The sequence below is a fragment of the Poromitra crassiceps genome, assembly GCF_964638095.1.
Source record: "Poromitra crassiceps genome assembly, chromosome: 11".
NCBI lineage: Eukaryota > Metazoa > Chordata > Actinopteri > Beryciformes > Melamphaidae > Poromitra > Poromitra crassiceps.
In genome coordinates, this window is record NC_139643.1 from 1942490 (window position 1) to 1960813 (window position 18324).

The window sequence follows — 18324 nt, forward strand, 5'->3', positions numbered from 1 at the left end:
CAACAGCGGAACAGGTAAACCGGCGCTTCAGTTTAACCTGCTAATCAGGCTACATGCTAAGAGGCTAGTTGGGACACAGCATGGTCAAGCTAGCCACATAAATGGCGGGACTTCCGATCAAGATTTTCAAAATACACAACATTCTTTGCAGTGTTTCTTTTGGCTGTCGTTTAGTGCATTGACATTTAACGCTACATTTATATGGTTGCTATAATTCCAAAATGTATGGCACTGTTTTCCACATAGCGTACGTTTGTGGCAACGTCATGAAAAACATTTTGAGTCAGGACAGACTTTGCGATTTTACTTTGAAGGCCAAGCTGTAACTTCCGGTTTATACGGGCCAAATCTATGTAACGTGACGCAGTAAACAAGCAAGCCAGAGGAGCCAGCTAGAAAGGCAGCGACGTTAACGTGCACGTTGTGCGCAGTGTGTTTGAGCTCGTACTACTGTGCTTTCTGCAACGCGAGGCGAGCTGACCTCATCTACCTTCCCTACAGACAGGCTGTGCTGTTTAGCAGCTAGCTGCTAACTGTTAGCTGCCTGCGTTAGCAACAAACCTGGGCACGGTAAGTAACGTAACGCTATCTGGTCCGCAGTCCGCATGGTTCGTAACGTTAACATGTCGTTAGCCTTTGTCTTTATGCCGAAGAGAAACAAGGCAGAGGAATAAATAAAATATAAATCGATCACTCAATTCCCCCAAAGCGATTTGATGGTGCGCGCGAGCAGAATGCTGCTACATTAACCGGATGTGGAAGTAGTTTTTTCTACGCGTCTAAAATAGGAAATTTCTCTGCTGACTTCCCCCGGAAAACAACAACTTAATATCAAAGAGTTTCCTGTCTTGTGTGGCTGTAAACATGTTGATGAGGTGGACTATCTTCATCCAGGCTGTCCTAAGCGTGTAGGTTAGGATCTGTGCTGTGGTAACTCAGTGGCGGAGGGAGACGTGGCACATGGCGGACTCTTTCTCAGTGAAGGAGGCTAAAATGGCTCCACTGCAGCAGGCAGAGAGAAACCTCGTCCGTCTCTGTACTCTGTCTTAATCACAACGGCCATAACCATGGGGTCCATTATCGGACAGAACAAGGTTTTGTGCCAGCTTAACGTTAGATCTGGCTACATTTCAGCGTTTCCAATTAAAACCAGTCAGTGCTAGCCCAATCTGGTAACCCAGAATCTATTTTTACACGGACATGGAAAAGGAAGTGACGTGCTCCACTGTTTACAGTCTGAATAGCAATTTGCACCGCGACTTTGGGATACTAGTCACAACAACTACACCTCCAGTAATTTTCCACTGTTGTGAGACGAGTTGACGTCTTCTATGCAGTGTGTTTTTGCATTAACATTATTAGAAACGGACGCGGAAAGGGAAGTGACGGTGGCAGGAGAGGCGCTCTGTACAGGAAGCTGGGAAAAAAGGTAGGGCTGTCCCAGAGACTCAGGGTTCCCAGATTGGTGCTAGCCTGGTATCCAGCCCTGAATCCTCCATGATAGGGGCTGGTGGACACACCAAGCTAAGTCAGTGCTGCTAGTAGTAGGGCCACAAACACACCGCCAATAACAGAGAAGTCTAGCTGTAAATTAATGTTAGGGCTAGGCGATAATTCAGTTGTTATGCCTCCACCGGCGATAGCCAGGCTGGAGGCATTATGGATTCAGGTTTTCCGTCCGTTCGATGTTCGTTAACGCCATATCTGAGGAACACCTTGGCGGAATCTCTTCAGATTTGCCTCAAACGTCGACTTGAACAGTTTTTTTGGCTGACGAAATGTAAACTTTTCTCTGATTGGATAAAAATTGGCACTGACTTTAAACTATCCAATCAGAGAAAAGTAGACATTTTCTGTGGAACGGAAGGTCAGATCGCGATGCCTATAAATGACTATATGCATTTTTTCACCCCGAATCCAACGCTGAGTCTGAGTTACGGTTGCGGAGATACGTCCGCCCTGCATGAGGGACTACAGGAGAGATAGAGGACAGCGGGGGTTTCAAGTCACTGACCAAACACTCTATTTCAATGATTGCTATCAGAATATAGAGCCATTTAACACTTATTTTAACACAAAAACATAGCTGAATGTACCTTTAACTAAATTGCTCAGAATCAGGACTTTTTTTCTTTTTGTTTGTTCTTTTCTTCCCTGACCGTCACTCCCCAAACTTGCATGAAGTAATGGTACAGCAACTCTGATGTTACACTATGCCAAAGTGACTATGGTGAGCAGCACACCTGCAGCTTCTGTGGACTTTGTCAGAACCTTTGTCTATAATAACTTCACACAAGGCCCAAACAACAACAATCGCTAAATGCAATGCTGCAGTATCAAAATAAAGGATGCTGGATCGACCACATACAATTTTATCAGGCACCTGACCTGACAGGTCAGTCATGGTAATGTGGAAGTTAAGGATCGCTCGTACGGACAGTTGGCAAAAATGTATGAACCCTGTGTGTGTCTATCTCCCCGTCTCTGTCTCTCCCCCTCTCTCTGTCTTTCTTGTCTGTCTCTCTCTCTGTCTATCTCTCTCCTTCTCCCCCCTCTCTCTCTCTCAGATGTCGTTGGTTGACCTGGGGAAGCGTCTGTTGGAAGCGGCTCGTAAAGGTCAAGACGATGAAGTCAGGAACCTGATGGCCAACGGAGCTCCGTTCACCACCGACTGGGTGAGCAACACACACACACATCTAGGGTTGCCAACTTCTTGAAATGGAAATAAGGAACGGGGAGGAGGGGGGAGTCAGTAGTGGACTTAAATATAACAATCACATAACTGCAATTGCTTCAGCTTCAACCATTTACACATTATTATTAACTAGGGATGGGCGCGAGTACTCGGGTACTCGAGCACTCGTTCATAACGTCAGTAGTCGAGTAACGTTTCTGCTGTTCGGGTACTCGCCCCACTCCGCACCCCTTTAAAAATGGTCTAGAAGATTTTTTTATCTTTTATTTCTTTACTTCTATTTTAATTATACTATCATTCTTATTGTGTTTACTTATTTCCATGTCTACAAATTGGTTTTAATGTATTCTCTTTTGCTATGGTCTAGGGCTGCACGATATATCGCTTACACATCGTCATCGCAATGTGCGCATGCGCGATAGTCACATCGCAGGACGTGCGATGTCAAAAGCAAATTAACTCGTCATGTTGCTTGATAAACTCTCACTTTAGGGGTAGCCTACTGAGTGAAATGCAGGCTCTCTCAAAGGAGAGAGATGCCCCGCTACTGTACTCACTCATTTAGTGCTTAGCTTCAACACAACAAACATGCACAGAGACCTAAATTGAATTATCTTTTGCTTATGTTGCGTTGCTGACAGTAGCCCGTCTGTAAACGATGTGTTTGCGGAGGCGGACTTGTCCACAGTTTGCAGCGCACTCGCATACAGCAGGCTGGCTGCTGTAACTCAACATGTCCGTGGAGTGGAGATATTTACTCTTGAAACACCAAAAAGCAAGACCGCAACTTGTGACACGAAGGCTAAAGTGATTACTGAGAAGTTGTCCGTGTTATCACTGTGGCTGTCTCTCCCCTTCAAGTCTCTGATGTTGCATCACATGATAGCAGTAACGTTACGGTAGAGTTAATCATACATAGCGACTTATTTACACAAAACATGTCAGTGAAAATAAAAAGAGAAGAGACATATCTGGGCAATTAAATGTATATTTATTACTTTTCACGAATTAATTGTTTGTCAACGGTCGGCTGCATGTGAATCCTCGTCTCTCTGTACTGCCAGCCTTGCGCTTGCGGGTTTCCGGGGGGTCAGACCAAGTGTGTAAAGTGGCAGGGGTGTTTCATTGTTGATTTATTGAAACGTTAGAAGAACGAAAGAAGTTGAAAGCAGTGATTATAATCAATGAAATCTAATGTTTTTCTGCAAATAGCATCATTGGGAGGTAGATTCTGGCACTCAATATTAGGGGTGGGCAATATATCAATTGTATATCAATATTGTGATATGAGACTATATGGTCTTAGATGTTGGATATGGTAATATGGTGATACAGCATACATGTTGTCTTTCCCTGGTTTTAAAGGCTGCATTACACTAAGTGAAGTGTAGGCTAGTGACATTTTAAAGTAGAATGTCATAACTCACTCACTTTTTCATGTATGTAGCCTAAGTCATGGAAATCCATTGGTCAAAATGTGTATGCACCCTGATAGATGACGCTCTGAGGCCTACAGTATAGGCGACAGCCCAGTGGTTGAGAAACATTAAAATACCTAATTTCCCCTCCAAAATCAGATGGACTCCTCTACAAAATCATCCCAATCATTCTAGAAGTATTCTTTTCTTTAAAATAGAGCTATTCTGGTAATCTGGTGAAAATCTGTATTTTTTCATGTCGCAATATATATCGCAGGGGCGGGGAATATCGCAATGTCAGTTTTTTCCAATATCGTGCAGCCCTACTATGGTCTGATTACTCCTGTTTTAAATGTCTTTTTCTTGCATGTCCAGCACTTTGAGCTGCATTTTATGTATGAAAGGTGCTATATAAATAAAGCTTATTATATTATATTATTATTACGCACACATCGTCATGTGGATCTGCACGGGCGTCAAGTCAGCCAGAATGTACAAGTACATCGTCCGCTTTGTTGCTTTCAAAATAAAACGCTTATTGTAACGTAACCTTATTTATTTTGAGTAATGCATTACAGCCACAGTTTCACGCCATATAACATCACGAGTATTTTGATACAAGGTTTGCTGCTTCATTCGTTGAAATACCTTTTCTCCTCCAACGTGCATCAATAAGCTATTTACTTTTGTTTAAGTAACATTATTTTGAAAGTTTTAACCAGAAGTTTTCCAGCTCGTCCCGAAAATCATGGCTGAAGATATGATCCCGAAGGAGACGCAGACTTCTTCATAGCGCACACCCGATAAAACTCATTCAAAACTTTGCAGTAACGCTAGTTTACTGACTACACTGTCGTTTCCCATAATGGTAGTCACAAGAAATGTGGAGAAAGAATCACTTTTTGGGAGACAATCGCTTCATGGTGATCACTATTCAGCTGCAGCTGTAACGTTAATCACACTGGTCAGTTTTCACTTTTTGGCAGAACACCGGACCTTGTAATCCGTGGATTTATGTTAGTGTAACAGTGATCATAAAGTAAAATGGATGATAGGCTACTGGACAATAACCTGACATTGCTGGACAATGGACATGTAGGCTATTGGAAATGCATTCGCTTGTTTCACAACTTGTCTGCTCCAAAGCGCTAATGCCATCCATCCAACCATCGGAGATACTGTCTGAGGTAGGCTTTAGATGTTCGCTTAGCGTCACCTAATATCACAGTCAGTCCCTCTCCTGACAAAAAATGCTCCAGGTTAGGGCTGTCACTTTTTCCCCAAAATAAAATTCGAACGAACTTTAATTGCCCGAAATTCGTTCGAATATATTCGAAGTTTTTTGGTTAATTAATTTTTTTTTTTTTTTTTTTTTTTTTTTTTTTTTCAGTCCAGCAGCCTGTTGCACCAGCTGAACGTAAGTTCTGTCTTAAGTTAGGGTGTAAAGTCCACACTAACTGCTACGTTCAAACTAGTTAGTTTGACACTAAAGTTGTGTCTTTGTTTGGTTGCACCACGGAGACGTAAGGTACATCTTAACTAGTAGACCCTAAAGTCCATACTAACCAAAATAGTGTCGCAGACAATGACGTGTACAGTATCTGTGACCAATCAGTGAAAAGCACGGTGGAAACGGTGTTTATTTACGGTTGTTTAACTCATTCAGGGCCAGTTTAGGACTGCCAATATTTAGCACAGGCCAAAGATTTTCATAATTGTTGGTCATCTTTCAAGACCCACAGTAAATTATCTATTAGCACCAGAGTGATTTGCAATACCTCAAAATGAAGATGTACGTCTCTGGGTTCACCAGGAAAAAAAAAGTTAGCTTTTAGCATGTTCTGTACTCTACTTATATCCATTTATATACACCCTGTTTTCACCCAAAATGTCTCTCTCTCAGATGACAAACAGGAGCAAATGCAATTTCTGTAAAATACACATTCTCAAGCAGAACTCGCTCTCAATTCTTTTATTTTGAACTGTATTGGCATCAGACATGTAAATACTATTCGTTATGACACAAATGAAAAAAAAAAATATATATATATATATATATATATATATATATATATACACATGAAGTGCTTTTTTTTACATTCAACAATACAGCAGTGTGAGTGAGTGTGCAGACAGACACACCGACAGACAGACAGACAGACAGACAGACAGACAGACAGACAGACACACACACACACACACACAGACACACACACACACACACACACACACACACGATCCCCCTTCGTTGCGTGATTTCTAACCCCACATAGGATAAGCAATAACCACGCCCTGTGGCGCCGGGATTGGCCAGGAGCAACACTGGAGCAGAGACACTACACTGGAGGGCACGCAGTCCAGCGATTTCATGAAGCTCTTGAGAACGGGCAGCGGGCTTCTGCCTGCCTAGCTGTTCGTGTGCTGCTCGTCCATGTCTCCCCCTGTCATATCCTCCCTGCATCCTTCCCGTTTTCCCCTCGGCTATTCAACACGTCCTCACCGCCCTCTGATCACTGCTGATCGATCATTTCCTCATTCCTCCGATGATCAAACGCATCTGTGGATTACTTTCTCCGGTTTTCTCCGGCTGGCACACAGGAAGGCTGGCACACAGGAAAGCGACCAGCTCCTGCAGCGCGCGAGGGGCGTTTCAATGGGGTTTCTCCTGTCTGCACAAGGCAAGCTCCTTATCGTTTTCTGATATTCCTCCTGCTCAATTTCAAAACAACAGCTGCGGTATGTGTTTGTTCACGTGTTGTCTTAGATGATAGGGACCTGATACCATGTGACAGGCTGGGGAAGTGTTTAAACTACGCCCTGCAGTAATAAAAACAAAAACACGTCAAAGACGTCATTGGCCCTCTGGGCTATTCCTGATAACACGTCAAAGACGTCATTGGCCCTGAATGAGTTAAGTGGAGTGAAAACAGGACATGTTGCCCACCGCAAATTAGTGCTTTCATATTTCATCAACACTACCGTAAATTCCGGACTATAAGACGCACCGGTCTATAAGCCGCACCTTCAAAGGTGACTATTTTTTTCTTCTATAAGCCGCACCGGTCTATAAGCCGCGGGTGTTTTGATGTTTAATTACCATATTTAAGGCTTCGTGCACAGAGGGGATTGTCGGGAAAGAGAGGCTGTTTGGGGAAGCTCCCATTTATTAACATTTCAACAAAACAAAAGTCAGGTCACTAATCCCCAGACAAAATCACACATTGTGGTATTTTTTGTTTTTTTTACAGTGCACACAGTGTCCGCGGTGTGGTGAAAAGAGGGCAAGAGAGGAAATTAAAACAGAAGTGGATTTATAGTTAGAAAGAGTGCTAAAGAAGAGAGAATTCCGTTTTTTATTTTTTTATTTTAGTTACTCACAGTACTATTGACCAGTCCAACTCAAAAGATATTCGGCAGTTTCACTTTGAGCTCTTGTTCCGCCGCTGGGCACACAGTGTCCGCGGTGTGGTGAAAAGAGGGCAAGAGAGGAAATTAAAACAGAAGTGGATTTATAGTTAGAAAGAGTGCTAAAGATAGTCCGGTCTGGTTATGACGAGTCTCGCTGGGTACAGTACGCCAAAGCGATATCCATTGACTCGATGATGCTGTTGTATGTTGCGCGTTTCTGTTGCACCAACGCGGAGAGGTCCTGCCGACGAAAAAGCGCGTACCCTCCCAGGTGAGGGGCTTCTTCCCCGCAGCCTGGAGGATGAGTTGACGGTCGGGCCAGCGGAGTAGGCAGATGAAGATGGCCCTCGGTGGCAGGCCGGGGTCTGGACGTGGCCGAGGCGCCCGGTGTGCGGGAGAAAGGAGGAGGAGGAGAAACCGCCACCTCCACAGCCAGCCACCTCACACACCCCAACTGTTTAATAGTGCCCGGCTCGCATGCCTCTCGGTCGGCTGGCCGGACAATATGCACCCCGCTGCAGCAGCAGCTTCGGGAGGTTTTCTCACTGTGTTCGGGACTTCGGCTCTAACTCGGCCAGATGGCTGGACACGAGTGAAACTCTTCACGGTTGCATTATTTTCTTTAGTGAGTGAGTGGATGGACTTCTGCACGTTTTCAAACTTGTTTTCAAGCTGCTCAAAACCTCTGAGCGATGTCGGACTTAATCGATAGTGTTTCACGGAGTAAAAGTTTAGCCCAAGCGGTGTATCTCCAGCCTCCAGCAGGTGAGTCATTTCCTCATTCATGGCGTGATTGCTTCGTCTTTTTCTTTCTGCTTACCTGTGTTGTGTTATGTTATGTTATGTTATGTTATGTTGTTAAAAGAGGGCAAGAGAGGAAATTAAAACAGAAGTGGATTTATAGTTAGAAAGAGTGCTAAAAAAGAGAGATTTTTTTTTTTTTTTGGAAAAAATCCATAGATAAGACGCACCGTTATATAAGCCGCAGGGGGCAAAAAAGGCCAAAAAACGGGAAAAAAGCCGCGGCTTATAGTCCGGAATTTACGGTAATCAAATGAGAACGTTATTGAGTAACGTTCGTTTAGGTTCATATTACTGTTAACGTTTATCTGTGAGCTCTTCATCAGTATTGTAGGCTATACCACCATCCTGCCTCACTAAATTGTTGCGGTTATTTTAATTTGTATGCAGTGCTGCAGCTTGTGGGAAACAAAAGCGTGAGTCATACATATCAAAGGGTGTAATTTATCACGGAGAGCGCGTTGCGGACGCAAAACAACGATGCGCCACGGTGCCAAGTTGCAATCCGTGCCGACTGCTATTTTACGGAGGACTTTACACCTAGTAAGACGTAGGTGTAAATCTTAAGTTCTAACTTATGCCTACGTTGTAACTATTTCACTTGGTGCAACCCAAATATTTTTAGTAGTGCGTAAACTCGGACTTAGTGAGACTTTACGTTCAAACTAGCTTACGTTTCAACTTACGCACAGCTGGTGCAACCCACTGCAGGCCACCGGGCATCAGCCCGACGTGTTAGCTTGGACACTCACAGTCACAACACTGCCTCACAAACTTGGCTGCATCCAACTCGAGACAACTTTTCAGACCCTGGAGACAATCTTTCTCAGAAGAGACTAACGCGACAAATCTGGAGACTTTTTATGGAGGAAATTACTGTTCAAAACTATTGTTTAGAATGTCTGACGGTCTTACTGATGCCAAAAATGAATGGTTAAAGTGACTGTTTCACAAAAAGCCATTTATCTCTGAATAAATTTCCAGACGCTGAAACCATGCTGTACTCAACGGCTAATATCTACATAACTACTAACTCTGCAAACTAACTCTTTTAGACAGAGAAAGCACACATTCTATTAGTTATTTTTAGATGATTGGTGTTCATGAATTCTTAACAGAAAATAATCCTCGGCTGTTGTAAAATGAGCCAGAATCGTCAAAAACACCCCTGGCACAACTTGCCTACAGGATTGAAAACATGGCTGGCACTCAATGTGTTAAAAAGAAAAGCCAGTGTAAATGTTCAATAAATTCATGATGTTCTCAATGTCAATGAGTAATTGTGTTAAATAATCGTGATCTCAATATCAATCAAAATAATCATGATTATGATTTTTGCCATAATCGAGCAGCCCTACCTAAAGCTAAGCTAAAACAATTGATCTGGTGATGTCAGGCTATGAAACCTCTTGACTTCCTTCTCTCCCTCCCTCTCTGTCCCCGCCCATGTAGTTGGGTACCTCTCCGCTCCACCTAGCGGCTCAGCATGGTCATTACAGCACAGCAGACGTGCTACTGCGAGCGGGCGTGTCCCGGGACGCCCGCACCAAGGTGGACCGGACCCCTCTGCACATGGCCGCCGCCGAGGGACACACAGTCATCGTGGAGCTGTTGGTCCGGGTCCGTACACACTAGGGATGTCAAAATTGGCCCAAAATCATATTCGAATATTGCCTCTGAACAGAACATATTTGTTCGAATATACTGTATATGAATACTTTTTTTTAACATACATTTTTATTTCAACATTAACATTTTTTTTTCATATTTATTCAGTCAGTACTAATACAGTAGTAGCCTACACTTTTGTAATGTTTTTGAATAACCAGGCAAAACATGTATGTTTTTATGTTGCCCTTTTGGCCATTTTTTTAACCTGGTTAAATCTATCAATCTATTTCCAATCTTTTTCCAATTGTGCAGCAAATGGATGGTTTGTTGTTTCAAATTGGTCCTCAAGATGGCACTGCAAGAGTTGTATGATGTCAGCAAATCAATTGGGGAGAAAATAGAGAGCCGCAGGGAATGAGTCCGGAAAACGTCGATGCTAACACTCCCGGTTCTTCACTGTTTTCGCCTATGGGATTTTTATGCCTCCACCGGCGATAGCCAGGCCGGAGGCATTATGGATCCGGGTTGTCCGTCCGTCCGTACGATGTTTGTTAACGCGATATCTGAGGAACGCCTGGACGAAATTTCATCAAATTTGCCTCAAACATCCACTTAGACTCAAGGATGATCTGATTAGATTTTGGTGGTCAAAAGTCAAAGGTCAAGGTCACTGTGACGTCTCAAACGCCATTTTCCAGCTTGTTAACGCGATATCTCAGGAATGCCTTGACGGAATTTAATCAAACTTGTCTCAAACATTGACTTCGACTCAAGGATGAACTGATTAGATTTTGCTGGTCAAAGGTCAAGGTCACTGTCACCTCTCAAACGCCATTTTCCAGCTTGTTAACGCGATATCTCACGAATGCCTTGACGGAATTTCATCAAATTTGCCTCAAACATCGCCTTAGACTCAAGGATGATCTGATTAGATTTTGGTGGTCAAAGGTCAAACGTCAAGGTGAGCTCTCGAACGCCATTTTCAAGCTTGTTAACGCGATATCTCAGGAATGCCTTGACGGAATTTAATCAAACTTGTCTCAAACATCGACTTGGACTCAAGGATGAACTGATTACATTTTGGTGGTCAAAGTTCAAGGTCACTGTGACCTCACACACCCAATTTCCAAGCTCTTTAACGCAACATCACAGGAGCGCCTTGACGGAATCTCTTCCAATTTGCCTCAAATGGCGATTTGGACTCCAGAATGAACTAATGGCGGAGGCATAAGTCCGCGTTGCGGTCGTTCTAGTTGAATGGGTTTTTGTGCGATGCTTCAAATAAGGTCTGTGGTTAACGCAAGCTTATTCAAACGCGAACCAGTGTTCAGCAGGATAATCTTCACACATGAGGACCACTTTTATGAGTTTTTAAGCTTTTACGTGCCGTTAAAAGGGTGGCTAGCTAGCAAACAGCTAAATGAGACTACACTGTTGAGTCGATGGGGATATTATAATAATAACTAGGGCTGTCAGCGTTAGCGCGCCCACCATAACGCGTTATTTTCTTTTAATCGCGTTAATCGCATGCTGCTATTTTGTCCCTTCGTCGCACCCGTACTTGTAGTCAAGCCGTTTCCTGTCTCCTGCTTATGCAGGCAGGCATGGAAAAGAACGACAGCAATACACTTCTAAATGGCTCGGTTTACTTTTAAAAACTCCCCAAATGGCACAGTGGACAAGTCGAGAGCCGTAGTTTGCACCTTGTGTAAAACGGAATTAAAATATCACCTAAGTACATCGAGTTTGAGGCGAGCGATCACCTAAAAGTAGCTAGTGGCCAGCTAGCTAGCGCGAGACTCATCACTCATTCTTCCTACAGAGTCTCGGATGCACCGGTCCTCTTAACCACTGGGAGGTCGGCTCCAATGGCTTCACGTGATATACACGTTATCAATACATTTTCCAATACCGAGCCATTATTCACATGGAAGTGCCAACGTTTTTAGCTCAGACACAGCCTTCTTCGGCTGTGTCATTTTGGGTTTCGACTGCTCCACAGCGCCGCCGCCGGAAGTATCGGTTCTAGATATATTTTGTAGACATTGTTACCTCCTGTCTACATTCCACTTCTATTGAATTGAAAATAAATCTAAAATTCAAGATCACAAAGTACATTTATTTGCATTAATTTGTTATTTGCATTAATTTGATTCCCAATCACGACACACTGGTAAGAATGATTAATATCTAATTCAAAATGCTTTGAAATGCAAAATAATGGCATTTTAAACATGCGATACAAAGATGCGATTATAATCGCGATTAATCAAATTAATCGTTTGACAGCCCTAATAATAACGTCATCACTTCAAAGGACGAACACGGAAATTCTCTTTCCCTCACCTGGTTCAGCCCGGGGTAATCGGTGCACAGCAGCGCACACATCAACAACACTCCAGGTTGAGTGGTGACGTGACATGGAAGCCATGGAAGCGACACTGTGTGTAGTTCTGGATTAGCTTAGCATTAGCTTTTTACTTCCTTCTAGGCCTCACATTTACGCTTCAAAACTCATGAAACTGGTCCTCATGTGTGAAGATTATCTCGTTGAACACTTGTTCGCGTTTGATTAAGCTTGCGTTGCCCAGAGACCTTTTGAAGCATCGTGCCAAAAACCCATTCAAAAACCCCATAGGCAGAAACAGTGAAGAACCATGAAGTCCCGGACTTCCGCATCCCGACAACAAAAATACGTCATCCCTGCGGCTCTCTATAGGAGGGGAAGAAAATAATAAAAATGGCCAACTTCCCAGTGGCTGCACTGACAACCCAAACAACCCCCCCCCCCTTCCCCCGTGTGTCTGTGCAGAGTGGAGCGGACATTAACGCGCGGGACATGTTAAAGATGAGCGCCCTCCACTGGGCAGCGCAGCACGGGCACCGTGGCGTGGCCGAGACGCTGGTGAAGCACGGGGCTGACGTGCACGCGCTCAGCAAGTTCGACAAAACGCCGTTTGACATCGCTGTGGACATACAGCACAATGAGCTCATGCTGATACTGCAGGTACTAGAGACCTCTCTCTGTCTATCTCTCTCTATCTCTCTCTGTCTACCTCTCTCTGTCTCTCTCTGTGGACATCCAGCACACTGACCTCATGCTGCTACTGGAGGTACGCTCTGTCTCTCTGGCTCTCTCCCTCTCTCTGTCTCTCGCTTTGTCTCGCTTTCTCTGTCTCTCTCCCTCTCTAGCCACTTTCAGACATGAACTCCGCGTCAGGTCAGGATTGCTTGCCCTGAGCCTGACCCTGGGGATACGTGAAGTGTACCCTTTCAGACATGAGGCATGTTGCTTTCATACATGTGGAGCACCTCCGGGTGTAAAGTAGAGAGGGGGTGGGGGTAGGGCTGGGCGATATGGCCTCTAAAGAATATTGCGATGTTTTTCGGCTATATCGCGATACACGATATATATCTCGATATTTTTGAAATCTCTCATAAATGCTCAATTTAACCCTTCAAGGTTCATACACATTTTGACCAATGGATTTCCATGACTTTTCCATAAGTTCTTAACCTGTATTTTATGCACACCTGGGGTAAAAAATAAGAAGAAAGGGCAGATAGTGAGCAAAGATGGATTATTTAATATTCCATAGCTCTGACCTACGCAAATCTGACATCACTATTCCTAATATGATTGTTTTAGTAAAGTGTATCATTCAATAGTCAATACAAAAAATAATGGCTTTTATAGAACCGAAAGCCTAGCTGCTTAGTCTGCAGATAAAACATAAAAAATTACATTTAGACTCTTATTGGCATGACGGCAACATATGTGCGCATTCGTTTTCCTGATAGATCATGACAGCCCTGCAGCTAGCTACGTTAGCTTGCATGTAACGTTAACGTTAGTTGCTTTTGGAGACCGGAGACACAAACCCTGGACGTTTCATTTTGAGTAATGCATGAGGTTCTCTATGGTTTACGCCAGCTCTGGGAGTATGAAGTGCTTTAAATGCGGGGATTTTGGTCACAATAAGCTTGTGGAGCGCTGCTTGCTCTAGGTAGCCACAACCAGCTAGCTAACGTTAGCCCCCATCACAACAGCTAACGTTAACGCCAAACAAATCCGCTGCCTCCTCCCCACGTTGGTTTAGCGTAACGCCAGCTCAGACTTTCCCCTAATCTCAGAAACCTTGCGGGACATGTATTGCAAATCGCAATAGTGGTTGTTTTGTTATAATTTGAAACTGTCAACAGCCACAGTGGAGGCGGCCATGTTTCGCTAGCTGCGCCTCCTTGGGTTGGTGCGGACCATAGGTGCGGACGCGTGATTTCGAATCGCACATAGGTTAAGGACGGGTGTGTCTGACGCGGTTTGACGCGTTTGACGTATCCATGTGATTCCCCCTCCCTTCCTGAGTGTGACAGAGATCTCCCTTGAGAGAGAGAGCTGACAAGAGGAAACGTGAAGCGAGTCATGCCGGCGGCTTAAGTTATAAACAATGCGTGACAATTATACTCGAATGTTCGCGATATAGTCATTTCTACATCTCACGTGGCACAAGCCGCGATACATCGAGTATATTCGATATATCGCCCAGCCCTAGGTGGGGGGAATTTGGAGATGACCACACAATGGCGAGTTGTGAAAACTGACCACACAGCTGTACTTCACTGTCTGAGCATAGCCTTAAGTGAATCGCATTGACATTCAACAAACTATCACGACATGCAGAGTCTGAAAACAAGTTGCTAAAAATACATAATGGGCGATAGCTGCCTAACGTTCACGGCATATAATCATTTGCGCATAACGTTAGTAATTAATTAAACAACCCTACAACTCACGCCCAGATGCATCGATTTCCTCGAGTCTCAAGCGCTACAAAGAAAACAGGTCTTTGCTATGTTCAGTCCTAAAATGCATCAATCCTACTAGAATTATACAGAATACAGAAAGCTAGACGTTTTTACCTTCAAAATAAAATCAATGTTGTATTACTTAGTAAGAAAAAATCTGAACGGTCGACTCACTACGGGTTAAAATTTACTTTTCGAAGGGAGCAGATATTCTTCCAGTTTATCTCTGTTTTGTATCTTTCGGATCACACACACAAAAAAATATTACACGTGCATTTACTTTATTTAATTGCCATTATTGCGAAGGTTATACCCGGAAGTTTCCATTTTATATTGCCTGAAGCTGTTAATCTCTCCCCATGCATCATGCACACACAGAAAGACAGGGTGATACTAAAATAAAACATTTCCAATGGCTTCTCTGTGCTTTATACTTGTGCAGAATCGTGTTATTTTGAAGATATCCGACTGGAAGTCATATTGTTATTATCGCTAACTAACACAGGAGAGCAGCCGGTCTGCGCCTCTGCTTCGTTAGCTGGTTTAGCTCCCTGGCATGACCATACGGACCAGACTCCAAAACAGATGGAATTAAAATGTGTCAGACAATGGTTTTGTAAGCAGGAGACATACTCTCTGTGCTCTCTGTCTGAGCTGATCGTCTGACACCAGGCCAGACATAAAACCACCCAGAAACCCTCCTATTTTAGGATGAAAAAGGTGACTGGTTTACTTAAGTGACGTTATACTAACAACGGCAGTGGTGTAGCCTCCCCGCTCGGCAAGCAGCATATCTGTTGTGACCAAATATCGTGCATTCAAAGCACTTCATACTCCCAGAGCTGGTGTAATCCATATAAAAAAAAAAGTCATGTTTTACCCGAAATGAAACGTCCAGGTTCTGTGTCGGTCGGTGTCTCTGAAAACAGCCGGCTAACGTTACAGTGGCTAATCGCAGCTAATGTTAAGTTGCGTGTGGGGTAAGTCTCTCTATAATAAACCATAATATCTGTGTCGTTTCACCTTTGATTGAAAAACGCTTCTATCTGATTAAAGAAAACATGTAATATTTTATGTAATACATAAAACATCAGTCAACATCGCATAATGTCTTGTCTTTAATCAGGTGGAAACACACAGACAGATAGCCTAATGGTTTATAGTGGGACAGACTTCCCATGCCTGCCCATTCACTTCAATATAACTCTCCACAATGCCAAATTTGTTATAGCTTTGCCAGTAACATGACCGTAAGAAAGGCAGATGTAGTGAGCAAAGATGGATGATTTAACTGTAATATTCCAGGGGCTCTATCTTCCCAAAAGCGCTAATTTAGCGTTTGCGCTCATTTAACGCCGTGGGCAATGCAAATTGGGGGCGGACACAAGCGCATGTCTGTGATAATTGTACTGGGCATTGGCTGCCACAAGCCAAAGCAGGTGTTTCAGCGCTAAAATGTGGTGATAGATGGCATTATGCTATCGTCAGCAGCGCGCAATTACTTTGCGCTAAGAGCTTTAAAAAGGACCTCTGCGCTGGGTTGCGCACCATAATCTCCGTGCAGCGCAGTGCAAGTAAAATCCCCTTTGGATATGTCATTACGCCACGCCAGGACATCAAATTATGCTGCTAAAATTGGGTATTAGCAGATAATTCAGTGAGGCAATCAACTATAACTCACTGAGAAACTTTGATCACATCGCAAAGATGGAAATTAATTGAGAAAACTTGTTCGACAATGGACATAGGCTATTTACCGTCATAACCCGGAGGGTCGTTGGCACCACAGACGATCTGTCAATAATCTCTCTCTATACACTCTATTACGCATGGAGAGAATTACAGCATATTGCATGCTTCGCGTAAACAGCCATTGCGAGATGGGAATCTGATTGGTTTTGATTGACGTAATGCCCAGCATTGCCTGGCCACACCCGTGAATAATTCTGGTACTTGAGACCGCCCAAATCCCGTTTGTGCAGGCATTTTGGGGTGCAGATAATTTTGGCACGGCTCTAATTTGCGCTTGCGACACGTGGCGTGAACGTTTGCGCACCCCGCCGAGAATTGCATCCCCAACATATTTCGGGGCTGTTTTAACTTAGAAATCAGGGAGGTCACGTCTACCAGACAATTATATCACTTAAACAGTTACATTTCTGTATAAATCAATACAAGTATGCTCCCGTGAGGTGGGGATGCTTTTTTTGCTGCTGGGTGGGGGAGCAAAACTCGGCAGAACACCTGGCGGACGGCGCAAGGCGGACTGCTATTTTCCCTGCCTTAAAGGAGAATTTCGTTTTTTTTTAACCTGGACCCATCTCCTGGCATTAATTATGATTTGACCACTCACCCAGCGATGTCCGCGGCGTTTCTGGCCGTCCGCGGCGTTGTTTTGAGATCAATAGCGTCCAAGTCAGTTGTAAAATGGAGCTGATTTGGGGCCAAGTGTGAGCCTGTCTTTCCTGCATCTAAATAGCTATTTTTATTCCCGTTTTCCCCAAATATCGTCATAATGTGATCCCTCAACATCCACCAGAGTTATATTTCGCCCCAGGCCATTTCCTGGAGTCGCACAGGGATCAAATTACCTCAAACGTGATCTCGGTCACCAAGTCTCGTGAAGTCCCGCGATACTTTCCTGCCGACTGGCCAACTAACAGGTAGGACGCTTTGCGGTGGTGGTTTTAGCGTAACCTATGTGGGGTTGGCGTAACCTATGTGGGATTCGAAATAACGAAGGTTATGCCAAACCCCACATAGGTTACGTTAAAACCACCACCGCAAAGCGTCCTGCCAGCCCTGCCAGTCGGCAGGAAAGTATCGCGGGACTTCACGAGACTTGGTGACCGAGATCACGTTTGAGGTAATTTGATCCCTGTGCGACTTCAGGAAATGGCCTGGGGCGAAATATAACTCTGGTGGATGTTGAGGGATCACATTATGACGATATTTGGGGAAAACGGGAATAAAAATAGCTATTTAGATGCAGGAAAGACAGGCTCACACTTGGCCCCAAATCAGCTCCATTTTACAACTGACTTGATCTCAAAACAACGCTAGGACGGCCAGAAACGCTGCGGACATCGCTGGGTGGGTGGTCAAATCATAATTAATGCCAGGAGATGGGTCCAGGTTAAAAAAAACCGAAATTCTCCTTTAAGGCACGCGCAAACAGGTGCGCAAGCGCTATTAGGGGATAGCGCCTGTCGGAAGATAGGGCCCCAGAGCTCTGACCTAACCAAATCTAACTGACATCACTATTGTGAACACAAAACAAAGAACTACTGATATAATATGATGAGTGTTATGAGTAAATTAAACAACTTAAATTTACTTGAACACTTGTAACGTTAATCGCACTGGGTTGGAAAGAAGTGTAGAAGTTTCATGTTTACAACCGCTCTGCCCACAGCTCACCGTCTGTGTGGCTACTGGCTGGCTGTTGGATGCATTTGCTTGTGCTCACGGCGCATGCCGGTATGAGTTGCCCATGTTAAAAACAGTGTTGGCCCGAAGGACCCCGCCGAGCCAGGAAACTAGAAACTGTCTCATGAAGCTACACCCCACGTTAGATATGATGGA

At 44.1% G+C, this 18324-nt stretch overlaps 1 protein-coding gene across 1 annotated transcript in view; it reads left to right on the forward strand.

The window, feature by feature from the left end:
• Positions 1-866: 866 nt before the first annotated feature.
• Positions 867-18324, forward strand: part of LOC310785723 (GA-binding protein subunit beta-2-like) — a gene marked incomplete at its 3' end in the record, with an annotated part of 46829 nt that continues 29371 nt past the window's right edge. The window contains exons 1-4 of the mRNA XM_083646859.1: positions 867-908; positions 2568-2675; positions 9775-9942; positions 12746-12940. Coding sequence (XP_083502985.1) covers positions 2568-2675; positions 9775-9942; positions 12746-12940 — 471 coding nt within the window. The 5' untranslated portion in view covers positions 867-908. The remainder of the gene's footprint in view (positions 909-2567; positions 2676-9774; positions 9943-12745; positions 12941-18324) is intronic.